At 40.7% G+C, this 20,749-nt stretch overlaps 1 protein-coding gene across 1 annotated transcript in view; it reads left to right on the top strand.

The window, feature by feature from the left end:
• SLC2A12 (solute carrier family 2 member 12) overlaps positions 1 to 20,749 on the top strand; it is a gene marked incomplete at its 3' end in the record, with an annotated part of 56,785 nt that overhangs the window by 16,578 nt on the left and 19,458 nt on the right. Inside the window, exon 2 of the mRNA XM_079716631.1 lies at positions 2,914 to 4,254. Within this exon, the coding sequence (XP_079572757.1) occupies positions 2,914 to 4,254 (1,341 nt within the window). The remainder of the gene's footprint in view (positions 1 to 2,913; positions 4,255 to 20,749) is intronic.

Raw genomic sequence — 20,749 nt, 5'->3', positions numbered from 1 at the left:
AAAGTAAAAGTAAAAATAAGTAGGATAATAGAGCATCAAAGGAAGGAACTCTTGTATCTCAAGGGGTCTTTCTTTTTCTAGGGAGGCACTATTTCTCATCCAACAAAATGGGGAAACTAAGGAAGGCTAAGGAGAAGGACAAGGTGGCAAAGACTGTCTTCTGCTACTCACACAGCTCTGGCATCTCTTCCCCCGTGTCCTTGACTCAGTACCCCATGTCGCCCTCTGTCCCTCTAAAACTGCTTCTGGGGTGCCTCACTCAACCTGCCTCTCAAGTGCCTCATTCTCCAGAGTCACTTATTTCTCCAACCTGAATATTGGAGACCAACTGCCAGAGCACACACCCTAATCAGCACATCAAACTTAGGTATAAAGAACAATGAGAAGAAGAGATACGGAGCAACGTGATATTCTTATGCAAATGTGAAAATCTGACTCAGATCACCTGTGGTAGAAGAATTTTTTGTTGAGGGTTTTAAGATCACGTGGGCAAAAAGAATATGTGGAAATTGAGAGCATGAAAGTACTTCAAAGTCATTTTGCATGTGAAAATTAAAAGAGTACATAATAAATAATAGACAATAGAGACATCACTAGAATGTTAAGTTTCTTGGGGAGCAAGAACCACCTCTGTTTTGTTTCATTGTGATACATATAGAGAGATATCTGTACATATCTATAGATATCTCCCAGTACTAGGAAGATGCTTGCTGTGTAATGATGTTAAATATTTGTTTTCTGATTAGCTGGTTAAGTTGCTGATGTAGTTTCAATTTGATGGTTTGTATTCACAATGCTCATACATCAATTTTATTTTATTGTGGATTATTGCATTTTTATTTGTTCCTCCATCTAAATATTTGATGCTTTTTACATGTTATTTTTGAAGTCTCCCATTTTCCACATGCCATCAGGATCCCAGAGATGTAAAATACCTTGGGTACTTGTGGTGGGAAGCGATGTCAGATTACCTTTATCTGAGCTGCTCCTTTCACCAAAGCTAAATGGCATTCTTAAACCACACCTCCTACCCCAGCAATGGCATAGTTGATCAGCCTTAGCTCAGCCTGTGATAATTGTGTGTCCAAGCACACGTTTCTAGTCCATTTCACACACAGCTCGTTCTGCTGCTTCTCCATCGCCTTTGCTTTTGCCTCCTCTTCTAAATGTTGGCATTCCCTAGGTCCTCGTCCTCGTCTTGCTTCTCTTGTTCCTGTATTCTGTCTCCCCAGGTGATGTCTCCCATCCCTGTGGCTGTAAATACCAAATACACACTGCTGGATCCCAAATACATCTCTCCAGCCTTGACTTACCTCTTCAGTTCCAAATCTGTAGGCTCAATCCACTACCTGATATTTTAATCGGAACACTTACAGGTAAAACAAGTAAACCGTTTTAGTAAATCTAATGTGGAACTTCTGATTTCCACTTCTCCTTTCATCCCCGCCCATAACCAGGTCCCTTCTGCTTCTTCCCTAGGTCCACCTGTGGCCCATATAGTACATGAGCCTGCATACCGGGTACTCAGTATTGTAAAACCACCCAACAGACTGCTCAAACCAGGGAGCCATCTTGGGTTCTGACCCACTTCCTTACCCTCCAACACCAATTCAGGAGCAAGTGTCATTGTTTTTACCCCCAAATTAACTCTTGAATCTGTCTGTTTGTCGTCAGTTCCACTCCTCACACCCAAATGCAAGCTGGCACCGTCTCTTGTCAAGACTAAGGCGACAAACTACCCCGTGCTACCAGTCTCGCCTTTTGACAACTAGTCTCCACACAGCAGCAATAAGCTCAGAGTGTCTTCCCTCTTACTGGTCAGTGGGCATGGACCCCACTGTATTGGGAATACAATAAACAGTTGTCACTGTGACCTGCCAGGCCTGGCACGAAGTGTTCCCTCTCTACCTACGCACCTTCACTGATGTCCTCTCCCACCTCCCTCCCAAGCTCATGCTGTGCCCCCATACATGACATGACGTCCTGGCATCTCATAGCTCCTAAAACAGCTGTGCTCCGGCCTTGGAAACTAGTGCTTCCTGGACCTGTGATACTCTTCTCTAAGCCTTTGTCTTTTTGTTTTGTATCCTTTCTGTTATGACAAGTTACAGACATGTAACAAACACTTATGTACCTACCACCGAAAAGTAATGCCTTTTAACATTTCACCATTTTCCCTCAGATGTTAACCCTACAAGCATGGAACAATATAAAGCCGCTTTAGTTCTTCTTCCGCCTGTCCCATGCCCCTTCCTCCTTCCTCAGAGTGAGTGATGGATGCTGTCGGGTCCTTTCCCTGCACCTACTTCCGCCTCCTTCTTTCTGACCCAGCCCTGAATTCGTGGAGGCGCTCACATCCTGGCCTCCCCCAACACCCTCATGTGTTTCAGCAAAAGCTAGCAGTGGCCCGATTGCGGCCAAGGAGACCGGAGGGCAGGCTTCCTGGAGGCTGTGCTGCATTTTGCCCCAGGTTCCACGCTGGGAAGACTGGGGCCCTTCCGGAGGCTGCTTCGCTCTCTGTCCTGCCCTCAAGGGCTTGCCTTAGACAGCGGGACCCGAGGAGCCACGCTCTCTGAATTTCTCATCCAACACCAAGGCAGGAATGAAACCGTGTTCTTGTGTGTTCAGTCCTCATCATCTGTCATCTGCTTATCTCGCGTATCTGTCTGCTCAAAACGAAAACCAACATCACATCACAAATAGAAGAAATAACTTTCTAAATGTCTCCACCCCTCTCCCCCCCAAAAATGGAAGAAAAAGGATTTTTTCTTCTTTAATCATGTTTTGGTTAGTGTATTATTTGACTATGATTATATGTGTTTATACTCAGTGCTATGAAAAACGTACTTAGACAAGCTTAAGTCTCCATCAGACACAATTCAGAACTGACGTGTTTCTTCTCTCTGCTCGTAGGTTGCGGTATGTTTACTCTCCTGTCGTCTGTCACAGCTGCTGTCAGCGGCTTCCTGGTGGGGTATGAACTTGGGCTCATCTCTGGGGCTCTTCTGCAGATAAGAACCTTGTTAGCCCTGACCTGCCACGAGCAGGAAATGGTTGTGAGCTCCCTCCTCATCGGGGCCCTACTGGCCTCTCTCATTGGAGGGGTCCTAATTGACAGGTGCGGAAGAAGGGCTGCCATCATCCTGTCATCCTGCCTCCTTGGACTTGGGAGCCTGGTCTTGATCATCAGTTTATCTTATGCGGCTCTCATAGCGGGACGCATTGCTATTGGGGTTTCCATTTCACTCTCTTCCATCGCCACGTGTGTCTACATCGCAGAAATTGCCCCCCAACACAAGAGAGGCCTTCTTGTGTCGTTGAACGAGCTGATGATTGTCATCGGCATCCTTTTTGCCTACATTTCAAATTACGCGTTTGCCAATGTTTCCCACGGCTGGAAATACATGTTCGGCCTCGTTATTCCCTTGGGAGTTTTGCAGGCGATTGCGATGTACTTTCTTCCTCCAAGTCCTCGGTTTCTGGTGATGAAGGGACACGAGGAAGCTGCTAGCAAGGTTCTCGGAAAGCTGAGAGCCATCTCCGATACAACGGAGGAACTCACTGTGATAAAATCTTCCCTGAAAGATGAATATCAGTATAGTTTTGGGGATCTGTTTCGTTCAAAGGACAACATGAGGACCCGAATTATGATAGGCTTAACATTGGTATTTTTTGTACAAATCACTGGCCAGCCAAACATATTATTCTATGCATCCACTGTTTTGAAGTCCGTTGGCTTCCAAAGCAACGAGGCAGCCAGCCTCGCCTCCACAGGCGTTGGGGTTGTCAAGGTCATCAGCACCATCCCGGCCACCCTGCTTGTAGACCATGTCGGGAGCAAAACCCTCCTCTGTGTCGGCTCCTCTGTGATGGCAGCTTCATTGGTAACCATGGGCATCGTGAATCTCAACATCCATATGAACTTTACCAATATCTGCAGAAACCATAGTCCTATCAACCAGTCTTTGGATGAGTCTGTGCTTTACGGACCAGGTAACCTGTCAGCCAGCAATGACACTCTTAGAGAATCCTTTAAAGGGATGGCTTCCCATAGCAGGAACTCACTAAGGCCCATGAGAAATGACCTGGATAAGAGAGGAGAAACGACCTTGGCATCCGTATCGAATGCTGGACTAAGCCAAACTGAATACCAGATCATCACAGACGCTGCGGACGTCCCAGCTTTTTTGAAATGGCTGTCCTTAGCCAGCTTGCTTGTTTATGTTGCTGCATTTTCAATTGGTCTAGGACCAAGTAAGTATTTTATTTTTTATTCCTTCCCTCTCTCCCCTTATGAATGTTATATATTATCTTTGACCTGTCAGAGCATCCTACGGCTATAGTACCTTATACATGGAACTACTAGAAGGAAGATGGGGATGATATTGGCCACCTGATGTTTCTGCTAATGAGGAAAGTATGGTTGGCTTATATCTGCCTTGTGAAATGCGCAGGACTAGTATTCAACCAAGGATTCGTTTCCCATTATCTGTCACATGAGGATACTTTAATATCAGTTGATTAGGAATGAATCAGACCTTGAAAGATATTTGTTGCTCAAGAGAATATATTGTTTTATGAAAACAAAGTTTACTGGGACATTGTCTTCTATATCATTCTCTACTTTCTTCATAGGTGCAAGGAAAAAAAATTGTGTTTAGATTTTCTTAAAGACACAAGAGTAGATGCATTCCAGTCATAAAGAAGAAGAAGGGAATTAAAAGGAATTATTATGGGAAGTATAATGCATTATTGAAGCATATTTGATTGCTAGAGTAACCTCCTGGGGCACTTTACTTTGTCTATTAAACATGAGAATGGGAGTCAATGCATTCCCATTGAACATAGTACAAACAATCTACAGGGAGGTAGCTACAAGGTTGTTTTGTTTGATATAGTCAGTCTATTGCAGTGACAAAGTTTAATCACTTCTCTTAAGCAAACTCCAGTTTGCTAGAATAGGTTGTTAGTTGCAGTTCTTTCTTCTTTTAGCCTCACATCCAAAGTCTAAACCTCTCTGTAGGGAAGTTGTAAGGGCTCTTTTTTACGCCTCACTAGAAAATGATGTGCTTAAAAATCAAGGGTAGTCTCTCTCTACCACCCTCAACTCCTACCTGTCACCTCTCCCTCCCACTCTCATTCCTCCCCATCTCTCTTCCTTTCTTCCTCCTTCCTTTCCTCTCTTACAGAGTTGATATTGAAACTTTTGTTTACAATGATCAAGGAGCAGACAAATTTGCTCCCATAAAGGGAAGTGCTGGAGGTTCAAGAATAATGAGAAGACATAGGCTGTGTTGAAGGAGAAGGAATCTCATGAACGCTTGCAGGTTTCTGGTGCCAGACGCTGGACAGTGTTTCTGGAGAGGGCTTGTCCTAGTGATCCACTCTTAACTCTTCATTCAAATGATATGTACCCAGTGACTAATTGTTTTAATAGCCAGGAACTATGCTCAATATTAGGGAAACAGTAATGAACAAGGCAGATACTGTCCCTGTCTTCAAGGAGATTTTGGTTGAATGGATTGAGCCATGCTCCCTGTGTCTGCTTCTTTCTGGTCAGCAACCAGCAGGTGTGGCCTGCTTAATCTCAGTTAATTAATAACTGGACTTGCACATGGCCGATACATCCTCTCCTTCAACTCTGCTTCCTCATCTTTTAGTTTCTACTCCTATGTCTATGTGAGATCAGTCTCTAGATACTGCTTCATTCAAATTCCATAGAGGGAATCTGATGTACACTGCTTTTTGCTGTGCCAGGTCATAAGGGGTTGTTTTAGTCTAAGCAGCTATGGCTAGATTGGACTACATGATCTAAAGCACTGATGTCCAGAAGATGGCCCTTCCTTTTGCACTATGAGTGGACAGATTTCCCCATAAGGGATTGTGCATGGGCAGATAGAGGAAATGCTACAATACCATCAACCTCTGCTCTCTCTGAACTGTTCCTGGACCCTGACCCTGCTTCTTAAGACTGAAACTGATAAACATCATTAACGAATAGTTTCCTGGAAACAGGCTTCTACCATTCTTTCAAGATTCAATTATCTTGGGTGTGCACCTGTGAGACACTTGTTTTAATCAGTTTGGGTTGCCATGGCTTAGAGAACAAACATTTATTTCTCACAGTCTGGAGACTGGGAAGTTCAAGATCAAGGTGCTAGGAGATTCAGTTCTTGGTAGGGCTCTCTTCCTGGTTTGTAGAGGCAGACTTTTTGCTGTATGGGACAGAGAGAGAGAGAGAGAGAGAGAGAGAGAGGATAAAAGTAACTAGATCTTTTGTGTCTCTTCTCATAATGGCACTAATTCCACCATGGAGGCTTCACCCTCATGACCTAATTACTTCCCAAAGGCCCCATCTCTAAATGTCATCACATTGGGTATTAGGGTTTCAACATATGAATTTTGGGGAGCCATAACATGCAGCAATAACAATACTTATGTGGCCACTCTGATACATAAAGTTAATGAAATTTGAGTACGCACCTTTTTAAAATTGTTCTTTTCAGAAACTCTTTAAAGTCTATTAGAAGAGCAAGATATGAGCGCTACCTTGTACTAAGGAATCAACTTAACCTTGTCTGTGAACCTTTCTATATCAATAAGGTTTGCTTACTTGATAAACTTCAGGTGGTATTTATTGTTCCATTGATTCCCTTTGCTGGCATCTTTTTTTCCCTATATATTCATCATAAAACTAAAAATATTTCTTTTTTGCATCAGTTTTCTTGATCCAATCTTTTGAAATATCACAGATCAATTAAGAAAAGGATGACCTCTTTGTTTTCATTCAGAGAACCTCTCAGGTTGGCAGAGGCTATGACATAACACACATTATAATATGAGAGACATTGATCTTAAACTTCCAGAGCCAACCTATTCATGGTAAGAGTCCTCCTGAGCTCATGATACTCTTCTTCTCTTTAGTTTTTGGGTAACTTTGAAAAGTACAGGAAATCCTCAGTCACTCACATACCATTTGATACTTTATTGTATTAGATCAAGAGTTCCCCTTTTCAGGAAGCTCAATCTGATTTTGGAAACAATTATTGGAGGCTATTTGTTATTTACCTTCTAGAATTCCTTAAATAGTATTTTATACTAAGTTTTAAAAATACATAATTTAAGCTTTAGATTCAGCTAAATATTTATTGGCACCTATTATGTCAAATACTGCTCTAAGGAGTTTTTACATATTTTGGAGTACTTCATTTTACCTTCACAACAAGCCTGGGAAGAAAAGTATTCACCAAATTTTATAAATGATGACACTGAATCTCAGAGAAGTTAAGTGACTTGCTCTCATGAAAACATCTCTTGTCTTCTGAAATGGCCAAGACAAGAATAGGCAGAACTGTGTTGGTCTTGATAGTAACTGTTAATTGTCAGTTCAGTCCTCTCCTTGAAGATATATTATAAATAAGAATGAATGAAAATAGTGTATTATTGTCCATCACATGAGGCTATTAATGGGCCACTGCATTTTATGCAGGATAGAGACAGTCTCTCTTTCTCTGAAGCTCTGCTAGCTAAGCGAGCATGTACAGTTTTTATAAGGCTGAGCTACAGGATAAAAGAGAAGGAAAATAATGATGAGAATGCAGAAGTTTTTGATGTGCATTTACTTGAATAACTAAACTTGATTAAGATAATGTTTAGTGTGTATATTGGTTGGAATTCAAGCTCAGCTATAACAAAGACCAAAATAACAGTGACTTAAACAAGATAGCAGTTTCTTTCTTTCTGTTAACAGCTGGAAGTGGGTAGTTCTGGGTGCTGTGGAGGCTTCCAGCCCAGGCACCAGAAGCCTATAGATAATGTCCCCAGACGCCATGGTTTAATATTGGTTCCCAGTCTATCGTGCTGACTATTTAGAGATATTAAGATGAAGTTTAAAATTTTATCACCCTTTTCTGATAGCTAATGATCCCTTGAGAATAAGTGAAATGCACAAAGTACAGTCAATTAAAGGGAGGCTAGATATTGAAAGGCCTGGATGAGAAGACAGTGTGAGCAGTTCTAGCAGAAAAGCAGAACTGCTGTGAGTGATATGAGATAAGGAATCTTCTACAGGGATTAGACATCGCATAATTGTGAGCGCTGCTGAGCAAGCAAAGGTCTGGTAGGGGACGGTTAGAGGCAAAGGAGAAAGTCACTAATCAGGGCCTCAAAGAAAATCGGGTGGAGTCTGTGAAGCCTGTGGCTTCTGCATCTGGTTGCAGCCTGAAGTCTCTGCAGGTCAGCAGTGCAGGTGGGAGGAAAAGCTGGATGCAGAGCAGGGGGCAGCAAAGACAAGGGACCTTGCTAGGGCAAACTGGAATCCATAAGAAGAACCTGGAACCCACATCTGTCTCTCACCATGTCAACTCTGATGATGCAGGCCACCTGCAGAAAAACTGATGTCCTTCTCCACAGAGCCCTGTCCATGTGCCTGGCCTGGTACTTGGAGAAGTTGGAGGAGGAGATCTGGGTGCACTGGCTGCTCCCCATGCCAACAAGGAGAACCAGCAGATCAAAACAATGTGTACAACCTGCACTGATGTCCAGGGCACCAACCCCCGAAGCACAGGGCTGAGTGTCACTTTGGCCTTCCAAGTCTCAGGCAAACTTCTCTTCTGGGCAACCCTTACCCAGAACTACACAGGGAAGGAAATGCAGTTCCAGCTTAGCTAAACTGACACAGTACAAAATGGCCAGAGTGATAAAATTGACTAAGAGAATAGATGTGAATCTGGAAAGAAATATTTCAGAAGGTCAAAGTCTCTGTATTCTGTCTTCAGTTTCTGTGATAGACATTTATTTCTTTTAATTAAAACATTACTTGTTAAACTATATGACTAGCTTCCATTCCATCTAGTTCTAAAGAAGCCATGAGGTCATTTCATTACTCTCTCTTGGCTTTTGTTTCTTTAGCTATAAAACTAAAAAACACTCTTTTGCTAATGCATTATAAAAGCTTTCATATTTATTTTCTCAGGAATGTTAATTGTCTCCCTTGAGCTGACCACTGTCACGTATCTCCAGTTCCATTGCCTCACGTGACTTCTTGTTCCCTTTTTCCCAATGAGTGCTGAACTTTTCCATTTTGATGCTTCACTGTCAGCTGAACACAAAGAAGCTGAGGCTGAATTCTTATTCCCCTCATGTCAAGGGGACTTGTCTTTCTTTTCCATGGGGTAGTCACTCTGCCAGTCACTCAGGTCTGACATTCTGGGCCCGTTTCCCAATCCAGTCAATGACTAAATAAATGCTCTTGGATTTTCCCTCACAAAGGGTTCCTGTGTTCATTTTTCCTTCCCATTTCTGCCATCCTAGTCTACCCCTTTCAGTCTCATCCCTAGATTACTGGGAGACCCTTCCTGTGGTTCTTTCCCCTTCTAGGCCTTTCCCACACCCAACCATCCTCCATACCAGTATTCCCTAAGTAATCATGTTTCCCGTGTCACCACAAATCTTCCATGGCTTCCTACTTTCTTCCATATCAGAAGAATCAAATGCCTTTCAAGATGAAAAGAAGATTAGAAATGATCTAGTCCTACATTTTCCTTTAGAGAAAAGAAACAAGAAACTCTCAGAGATTGAGATCACACAGAGTTAGGACTAGAACTCGGGACATCTGAAGCCTAATTCCACGCTCTTTCTACAACTATATCACTCATCCTGGAGGGAAAAGATGTGTGATTTTCAAGGTCCTCCATCATCCCACCCAACTCCATCAGAGTGTCTGCACAACTCCAAGGGGCACCATTTACATCGTAGTCTGTGGAGTTTTCTTTCAGGGCTACCATTCATATAGAAACACATATAGATTCCACATGGGATATAAAGAGAATGATGCCCCCTGGCGTTGTGACATGAGGCAATGCTTTGCCCCTCTGGGCATTTTTTTTTCCCCCGTTGCTCCCCAGCCAGGTCAAGAGAGAGAAATCATTTGTTGTGGCCTCTTTTCCTTCCCCCCTACTCTTCCCAAGTCCCTCCTATCTTGAAAGCTCAGTGAAAGTCTTATCTCTTTTATGAATTCACTCCATTTCTTTAAGGTCTTTATTTGTATGAACTACTAGTTATTTCTAGTGTAGACTAGTTCAGTTCTGGGCTACAAAGAGCCTGAATTTAAAATCACAAAACCTAGGTTCTAATCTCAGTTCTTCTGCCTACTAGTTATATGTTTTTAAGTCATTTATTTTCTCTGAAGCTCTCTCTAAATCCATGAATTGGGCATAATAATACCTGTCCGATCTCACAGATTGTGCAAGTGTTTTGGGTGTTATAGTGTATGATATAAATGGAAGTTACCACGTGATAATACAACTTAGTCCTTAATGATATAGTGTACTGCTTTGGTATGCTTGTTTGGTTTATTAACCAGAATGTGGTTACTGGATTGTAAGCTCTTTGAGGGAAGACACGACATCTCACATTTTTTCCTTCTGTCCCTTTAAGTCAGCACTGTATATATCTGTTTGAAAACCATGCTGGGGTACCTTTATGTTTCTGAGGAGGAGAGGGAAAGAAGAACTTTAAAACTAAGGTGAATATACAGGAAAAATATCGCAGCATGCGTCTTTATCTGTGTCAAGCTATCTAGTGGGTAGGCTAAGTACCAGGAAAGCTGGGAACACTAGGTTGCCACAGAGGCTCCTGTTCCTTCTGAAACCATCATGTTTTTGCAAAACAATCCATCACTTTGAAACCACACACCTCAGTTTGAGACTCGAACCCACAATGTTCTAATCTCACTCCTTCAGGTGGGACTCGAATCCAGCTGCACTTAGTTGGGACTTGAACCCAAAATTTCTGGCTTAGGCGGGGTCTCAAACCCACAGTCTCCCAGCTGAAACCACACACCTGGTCACAGGATTTAATGGACCTCAGGTTCTTTACGTCTCAGCACAGAAGGAATTCAGTGAGAGGCGAAGTGATAGGCAAGTAGATTTATTAATATAGGACGCTTGTGAAGAATACAAGAGGGCAGGCAAGAGGACTCTACCCTGAAAGTTAAGTGGGAAAACAGGTTTATTTAGGGAGATACACACTCCACAGACAGAGCATGGGCCATCTCAGAAGGCGAGAGCCCTGGAAATATGGGGTAGTTAGTTTTTATGAGCTGGGTAATTTCATAGGCTAACAAGTGGGAGGATTATTCCAACTATTTTGGGGAAGGGGCAGAGATTTCCAGGAATTGGGCCACGGCCCACTTTTTGGCCTTTAATGGTTAGCTTTGGAACTGTCGTGGTGCCTGTGTGTATGTCATTTAGCATATGCTAATGTATTATAATGAGCTTATAATGAGGCTCAAGGTCTTCTGGAAGTCAAATCTTCCACCATCTTGGACATAATCTGTTCTAACCAGTTTCTGTCATATCCTCAACAGCTATGTCATTCTTTTAAAGGTTGTGCCTTGCCGCCTTCCCTCCTGTCTCAACTGTGGTGTGAGTTTTAAAAATCTCTTTCTGTTTTTGCCTCTAGGAAAAGATGCAGGAGAGTTAGCAGTGCTCAGAAATAAGTAGTTGGAGGCATTTAGGGCACTTCTTTGTCAGGTCATAAAGAGTTATTTGAGAATTTCACTAATTCCTACTTTTAGACACAGAGTATCTAAAAGTAGTCCCAGATTTTTTTTTGGACACCTTTGCTTTTTGCTTTCACATGGAGAAGAGAGTCTTTTTGAGCATTTCTTAGAACAAAAGCAATGCTAATGAGATGGAGAATCTCAGTTTGAAGGAGGTTTGGGTTTGGGAAAGGGAAATAACCCTTCATCTCATTGTTTCTTCAACTTGTAATTGCTGTTCCAAGCACTGATCTGTATATTCACGCCTGAGGGTAGAAGGCAAGCAGTCAGAGACAGAATCCCAAACATTCCCTCTAAGGAAAACAAGCAGTTAATTCACATGGGTGGCTTGAGACTGTCAATTCTCTTAGGGTTTTTAGAAGAGATCTGAATAATTGTCCCTTTTTTTTTTTCTTGCTATGAGTTAGCCATTTCTGTTTATATTCATGCTGCAGTTCATTTTGTATTTTCTAAAGAAAACACACCATAAGAATTCCAATTCAATCACCAAAATTGTATTCTAGAGCATTGGCATGAACCATTTGGAATTTAAAGAAGATATTTATTAAGAGCAAATTTTCATACCAGATCATGAATGCATTATAAAACTTATTAACCTGATGTGATTATTGCTCAGGTATTTCATTTAGAGAGTTTATTACTTGTAATAGAAGCAAATCCTTTGTGTAAATAGGGGCATAAAGGGAAAAGTACTTGCTGTTCCAAAGCAAGATTAAATCATCTTTATTAAATCTTTTCAAATATGTGTTGGCTTAGAACAACATTCCTTCATTGTATTAGATCACAACATAGTTTCTCTTGTCAAAAAGTATTTCTATTTTTAGGTTAAAGTGTATGCCTTACATCATTTTCCTTTCTGGTCATCTGTTTTCCTGATTTTAGAATAATAGGGGTACCCTGGAATCTAGAATTCAGGAGGGGGCATAAATTTGGTATCAAGTAATCTCATATATTTTATTTTATACATTTAAAATATTATTCTATGAAGTAATCTGTAGGCTTCACTAACCTGCTGAAGGATTTCATAGCCCGAGGTTAAGAATCTCTGCCCTCCATTTCTCTGGAAATAATACCAAAACTCTTCCATCAAATAAAAATCACAATATATACCCCACTGCTTTTATTGGAGATTTTTATGAAACATTCCATTTTCCACGCCTCATCTCTCACTTTAAAATATGTTCAAAATCTTAACTTGACTTTCCAGTCTTTCTGGGGTGGTCCTGATCATTTTACCTCCTTCTAATAACTGGACACTTTTTTATTGTGGTTCAAGCTTCAGGGTAGAACCAAAAAGTCCTGACATTATGAGGACATAGAGCCACATAACGACTTCTCTTCTTCTTGGGCTTCAAAAATAAAGCAGAGATGAGCCCAAGCCCAAGTCCAGGGCGTAAAGTTATTATTTCATGAGTTCATCTGAGGTATTACTTGTGTAGCTGCCCTCCTTAGAACAGTCTCTGTAACTCAGAAAAATGTGTGTGACTGTTCTTTTCACAACAATTATTAGGACTTTTATAAAAGGGAATGAAATTGGGTCATTTGTAGAGACGTGGATGGACCTAGAGACTGTCATACAGAGTGAAGTAAGTCAGAAACAGAAAAACAAATACGTATATTAACGCATATATGTGGAATCTAGAAAAATGGTACAGATGACCTGGTTTGCAAGGCAGAAATAGAGACAGAGATGTAGAGAACAAACGTATGGACACCAAGTGGGGAAAGCAGGGAAGTGGGGTGGTGGAGGGATGAATTGGGAGATTGGGATTGACATGTACACACTAATATGTATAAAATAGATAAGAACCTGCTGTATAAAAAATAAATAATAAAAATAAATTAATTAATTTTAAAAAACAATTATTAGGGCTTTTTTTTAAATGTTTTTTTTTGGGGTTCGCAGGCCTCTCACTGTTGTGGCCTCTCCCGCTGCAGAGCACAGGCTCCGGACGCACAAGCTCAGCGGCCATGGCTCACGGGCCCAGCCGCTCCACGGCATGTGGGACCCTCCCAGACCGGGGCACGAACCCACGTCCCCTGAATCGGCAGGCGGACTCTCAACCACTGCGCCACCAGGGAAGCCCGATTAGGGCTTTTTTTAAATCCAAAAATTCCTATGTCCATAAATTAATTAAACTCCTCTTCCAACTCATGACTAATATCTTTTCATTAGAGCAGATGGAAGGAATTTGTCCAAGGTCACATATTAAGTTCTGTGATGAGGCTATGACTGTCATCCTTTAATTGCCTTTGTATTCACAAGTTCAAGCAGAACTTTACACTGAAGACTGAATGACAGGTGACAGCAAATCACCTCCCCCAATCTCTTCTACCAAAGAGGCAGGAGTTCCAGCAAGAAAGCATCTTGGAGTGATTACGAAGAGAGGAGAGAGCACTTACTTGTCCAGCACGTGTGGATTGCTCACCACAGCCCACTGAGAATGGTACCCATTGCTGGTGATTCAGGGATGGATGAGTGAGAGCCACACCTCGCTCCAGTGGAGCTAGTGGTGGGAACAGGCAATAAGCCAGAAAATGAATGCATGTATAATACAACTTCAGGAGGAGAGAAGTGTCAACATTTAGGTGGAGGTAAGAGTGATGAAGAAAAATAAAGAAGGATCAGGGATAACATCAAGTGGCCTTAAGGGGGACATGAGCTTGGAGGTTTAGGAGAAGAGCAGAAAGCCGGTGGAGGCTATACAACAGAGTCTGTGAATTCAGAGTACACTTTGGCATTAGGCTGCCTGACCTTGAATCACAGCTCTACAGTGTAGGACTCCAGGCAGGTCAATCCATCTCCCGAGACTTCAGCTTCCTGATCCACCTCACAGTGTAACTGTGGGGTTGAACAAAGCCATTTGTATGACGTGTACCTAGTGTACTGCCTGGTGTGTGGCATGGACTCGATACACTTAGTTATTAGTGCTATTTTAAAATATCTGCCCATAGCCTAGACAAGAGATGTATAGTTTTGGTAAGGCCAGCACTGACCCCAGCAGTCATTTTGCTTAAGGCACATCAGGAGACACAGCAGATGCTCCATAGCCACATATTGAATTATGATGCCATGGTCCTCCTCACCTTCCTTCTATGCACCATTCCAGTTAGGTCAAGACTAAAGAAAATACATGTGTTGCTTGAAATATGGTTCATTTCTGTATTACCTACAGTCAAGAGAGCTTTCTAGGTTATCAGACAAGTGTTACAGAAAGTTCTGAGTCTTTGGTGAAAGGTGAAAGGTGTGATTTAGGTTGAGAAACACCCAACTGTCCATTCTTCTAAGTTGGTGCAACTAATTTAGACTCTGTGTCCTGTGCGCACACAAACTTTGGCTTGTTCATTGTTGTTTCCTTGAGCCTAACCTAGGGCCTGGCCCACAATAGAGACTCAAGAAATATTTGTTAGATGAGTCAAAAAAAGTTTCTGGAACTCTCTCAGCTTCTGTGATGAAGGGGAGCTGTCTCTCTAGTCCAGGGTTGACATATCCTGATCTCCTCTAGTATGAATCTGTGTCAATATCTAGGCCATCAGAAATAAAAATGGTTTGTGGGGAACCCCATGCACATTTGACCAAAAGTTATATCTGAGTAAAACTACTCAATTGAGGATGTGTGGCCACCTCTAATTCATTTGATGACTAAAGAAGTTTCATGTTTTAAATTTACTAAAATTAAGGCCATTTAAAAAAATGTATGGTGTTAGCCAAAATATTCATTTCCAAATTTCCATATTTGCTCCAAATACAAGATTCAACATTTCCCCTGGAGTGGGAAAGAAAAAAAAGAGAGAGATTGAGATTAGTCATATCATGGGATAATAATTCCTACCTTGGTTTAGTAAATGAATGTTTTAGAACTTAACTCTTTCCAAAAAAGATTTGAGACAATTCCTTCCTGGTTTTCCTAAGAGAAATATGTAGAAGTCTGAGCCTGGAATTTGTTTACTTAATTAGTGTTAGAGCTTATAGAAATATTTCAATGGATTATCTCAGGCTTAACAATCACATTAAATCTCTCAGATGTAAGCTGGAAGTCTAAAGTTAATAATAGCAATAAAAGATCTTTGTAGAAAAATCATACCATAGCCACAAGTAATCAAACTCTCAAGAACTGTAAACTGGCTGATATTTGAGCCCACTTGAAAGCTTACAAGTTAGCCTCAGTTTCATGGATTTTGGCAAAAGACACAAGACTCCTTGGTCAGAGACAAAGGACAGTTTATTATTCATAGCAATAGCAATAGCCAGACTATCAGTATTTGCACAAATTCCCCAAGCCCCAATACCCACAGGGCATTATGAACCAGGCCAGGTGACACCTATACATAGACTGGGTTATTTTAGAGGAGAGGAACCCCAAACTTAGGGAACCCAAATCTTTTATAATAGACAGTAAGCCAGCCTGATTTTTCTCCTGGAGGGAGACATTTTAATTTACTGGATAGTAAACAAAACTTTGCTCTAGAGGGGACACTCTGTCTTCCAAGGTTGTTTGTTATATGAACATCCTTAGAAAGACAGCCTGGAACAAAATCAGTGCCTTTTCTCATGAGACATGCTGAAATGTGAGACCCATGAAAAATTGTCTTTCAACTCAAATATTCTAAAAAGGCCACTTTTATGTTTAAAACAAGAAATTAGAACTTTTTAAGGTACAAAGATTGTAGAGCCTAGCTTTTTGTTTTGTTTGGTTTTATGGAGTTTAACCAGTCTTTTGGAGGATGGGTATCAGTAGGAAGCATATGACTCATCTGCCATAACATTTAAATTTAGATTTTATACCTAAATAACTCTAGCTCTTCCAAAAGCAATTGTTTATGTGGTGTTTGCACAGCTAAAAATTATGACAATTCCAAGGGTGTGGAACAGCATGTTCTAATTTGGAAGTTTACTCAGCTGCTTCACTCTAAGATATACAGGGTTTAGAACAAAGGCTTGCAGACCAGAATTATATCAAATGTTTTCAAAAATATTTTGATATTCTTCATATTTCCTCCTAGACACCAGGCCTCCTAGACACCATCACCATCAAAGACTTTTTTAGTGCTCATCCTCTTTTTCTACCATTCTTCTTGGATAATCACATACTCTTAGAGAAAAGGCATATTGATTAAATTATTATTCTTTAAACAGGAGAATTTTATTATCAAATGTAGCCATTATACAATTGTATTCACACAATGGGTTTGTGTTAATTGTGTCTACCTTTAAGATCTTTCAAATCTTTTTTTTTCCTTTTAAATCTTACATTTCAGTTATCATCAATATTCACACCAATACTGTTCCTTTATTTTCCAGTTAATTAAGTTAAAAGTTATTTTGCTTGATTAAAGTGGTGATTTATATGGTCCTCTGGTGTTAGTCATTGCAATAATGCAAAGTAAACAAATAATAGTATGAATGGTTTTATACTAAATTTGCACCCAAGCAAAAAAGGAAAAACTTAAAGAGATATGTGCCTTAGCTAATTAAATCTCACTTTCCTCTTTGGAGTTAAATGATGCACAGTGGTACCTAATAGAACCAAAGAGTCTAAAACTACATTTTTGTAGCATGAACACAGCTAAACAAAGAGAAGTAACACCATTTACTACATTACCATCAACAAATCTTCACATAATATAATACATTGGTGTTTAACTTTCCTCTCCATCCCACACTATGATCATAGGCCCATGCCCTTGAAAATTATGAATATCAGACAGTAAAGACATTAAAGAAACAGACTAGGGTTTTAACACTATCTTAATAACCACAGCATTCACCTGTTACTTTGTTGTTTTTCAGAACACAATGTTAAGCATTTTTCCAAGGAACACCTGTAACATTAAAAACTATTAATAATTTTCTCATTGAAGTCTGAAGCATCATTCATGAAAAAAGCACAGCATAAAATGTTACATGTGAAGCCTGACATTCAAGTTATAGTGTAAACCAGAAAAGACTAATTTCTTGTATCTCCTTCCCTTTTTTGTTTTGCATTTTGAACTCTAGTTCAGTGTTCTGCAAATTGGGATAAGCATAATCCTGGGGGCTACTTTCTGGAATATTCCTTCAATGATACATCAAAGGAAATCAATTTTCGGATTTTTAGGAAAAGTCTGTTTCCTAAAATTTCTTCTTCCCCGTCTTCCCAGTAATAACTATTCTTCCACTTAAAAGAAAGCACACCTGTTACCCACCAGAAATCTTATTATGATATATGTCCCCAATTATAAAAACCTTAGGAACATTAATGAAAAAGACAGTTGGAAATATTGGTGTAGGTGTGGTATGGAAAAATGACTCTAATGACTAGATAATAATTCTCTCATAAGCCTAGATATTTCCAATAATTTACTTTCAACAAAACTGTAGGATGACCTAATCAAGTTATCAGCTGATATATCATTACAACAAACTTTTGTTGTTAATTTAAAGAATGTAGTGACACTCCTATTAAAAAACTTTTTCAACTCCCCATTTATTTTTATTATTCTTGAAAACAATACATTTCATCCCCCCCCCTTTTTTTTTTGCCTGTGCCACGGGGCATGTGGGATCCTAGTTCCCTGACCAGGAATCAAACCCGTGTCCCCTGCATTGAAAGCATGGAGTCTTAACCACTGGACTGCCAAGGAAGTCCCCCACATTTCATCTATTTGAAAACAATGTGAACTTTATGTTAAATGCCTTATTGTTATATTTTTTTAAATGGATGAAAATGAGTATCAAAAAGGTATTGTATTTAAATTCCACTGGAAATACTTGAGTGATATAATTATTCTCTACTGTAAATATAGAGTTTAAAAATACCATAGAAATTGCATCTTTTGCTGTCATTTAAATTTATGGTAAAAAAATGTTAGATGTTGATTTAGAAATGAAAGAAAGTACTTAATTTTTCTAATTATTTTAAAGGCTACACAAGCAAGAAAGTTTGGAGACCACTGCCACCGTTCTTATTCCCAATTAGTACCTGATCACAAAAAGGTTCCATTTTTAACTCTGGCATTTTTTATTAAGGGTTATTTCATTTAATCCAATTTCCCCAAAAATATTTTAAGAAATCGTTTCAGTTGATTCTGACTAGAAATCATTAAGATAGAAAGATTGGGAACATTGAGGTTTTATTTCATTGTTTTCCTTGGTTTGTTAAGTAATCCAAGATCATATTCTTGAAAAAAGTATTTTTAAAGAGGCCAGGAGTAAGCAAAACTCAGAGAGACTGAGAAAAGGGAGAATACAAAAAATAAAAATAAAGTAAAGCTACAATATCACTGCTGATATTGGAGATGGTGGCCTACGGTGGAGTATATATATACATATATATATATATATATATATATATATATATATTTTAAGATGTTAGGGGTAGGAGTTTATTGATTATTTATTTTGCTGTGTTGGGTCTTCGTTTCTGTGCAAGGGCTTTCTCTAGTTGTGGCAAGCGGGGGCCACTCCTCATCGCAGTGTGCGGGCCTCTCACTATCGCGGCCTCTCTTGTTGTGGAGCACAGGCTCCAGATGCACAGGCTCAGTAGTTGTGGCTCACGGGCCTAGTTGCTCCACGGCAATGTGGGATGCTCCCAGGCCAGGGCTCGAACCCGTGTCCCCTGCATTAGCAGGCAGATTCCCAACCACTGCGCCACCAGGGAAGCCCGGTGGAGTATATTTTTAAAGGACAAGACTTTCCCACTCAAGGAACTTATAGGGCCATAATTTAAGTGACTTCACTCCTACAGAGTATAGAACACTGGCTCCATCAAGTTGTTGAGAACTCTGCAGCCTAAGTGTAGAACTTCCTCCAAAGTTGCTAGGAGTTCCCTGGTAAGAGTTTCAAGCCCTCCATGAGTCTTTCAAACCTGAGGCTGCCATGCCAGGTGGTTCAGAAAATGCTCAAGCCAAATGGAAAGCATGCGTGAAATGCTGCGGGGTTTGAATCTGAAAGCATAGGGAGAGAAATGACAGCCTCAGTGGAAAAAATGTTCAGCAGTGGCTGAAATATGGAGGAGGGAGGAGCTAAGTGTGGCTGTTGATATGCGACAGAGCTCAGCCATTTCCACTGATTGGCCCTATTCATTCAAGTTCATGTCCTCCATTGCAAACAAAGACATTTCAACGTATTTGTCCTTCATGGTCTTTTTATGACACTCTGTGCAGCCATAAACTCTGCAGATTTCATCTGCATCAGGCAAGTTCTGATGGGCAGCCCTAGTGATTTAATGCCATGTGAAATATGAGTTTCAGTATTTGTGGACAATTATCTCCCAGCAAGACCAAAATTTCCTCAACCCTTGTAACCTAGAGAAGACTTTAAAGACACATGCAGACTCTAACATTTACACAAGTACATATTGCTGAGGTGGGCCTGGAATAATGCGGCCATTAATAGCCATCGAGGAGAATTGTTGCAGGGCCTGCTAACCTGCACTGAGTAGCTTCACTCACTGTGGAAGAGTTATTATATCTCTGACTACTCTGTGGATTCCTCACAAGCAGATAGCACAAAGCATCCCTGTGGGCCTATCATCAGGGAAGGGGATAATGAGGACAGCCAGAGAGAACCACCATTTTACTGTGGCATGTGACAATAGCTTGATTTTTGTTGGGGAGAAATTAGGCCATCTCATTGGAAAAACATTAGGGATTCAAACAAACAAACAACAACAAAAAAACTTCCACCTGTTATTATTAAATACCAATATATATCCCTATGTGATGATTTATACCTCTTTGCTCTTTACTTATGAATTGAAAGAGCTTCTCCTTTCCTTCTGCTTTGGGTACTCAAGGCCCTTTTTCAGGCAACATGGAGGCCTATAAGATTCTGGCACCATCTTGCTCCTAAGTCTTCCATGGAAAGACTTTACCCTCTCAGTAAGTTCTATCTTGCTGCAAGTTCCACTTTCAGATTTTTTTTTTTTTTTTTTTTTTTTTGTGGTATGCGGGCCTCTCACTGTTGTGGCCTCTCCCGTTGCAGAGCAACAGGCTCCGGACGCGCAGGCTCAGCGGCCATGGTTCACGGGCCTTCCACGGCATGTGGGATCTTCCCGGACTGGGGCACGAACCTGTGTCCCCTGCATCGTCAGGCGGACTCTCAACCACTGCGCCACCAGGGAAGCCCCACTTTCAGATTTTTATTTCACACTCTCTGGCTCTGAAAACCTGCGATTTTTATGGTTCTGAGATCATTGTTAAAAT

This window comes from Hyperoodon ampullatus, assembly GCF_949752795.1.
Source record: "Hyperoodon ampullatus genome assembly, chromosome: 12".
Taxonomy (NCBI): domain Eukaryota; kingdom Metazoa; phylum Chordata; class Mammalia; order Artiodactyla; family Ziphiidae; genus Hyperoodon; species Hyperoodon ampullatus.
Note: the sequence above shows the minus strand (reverse complement) of the source record. Positions and strands in the feature narration are given on the sequence as shown.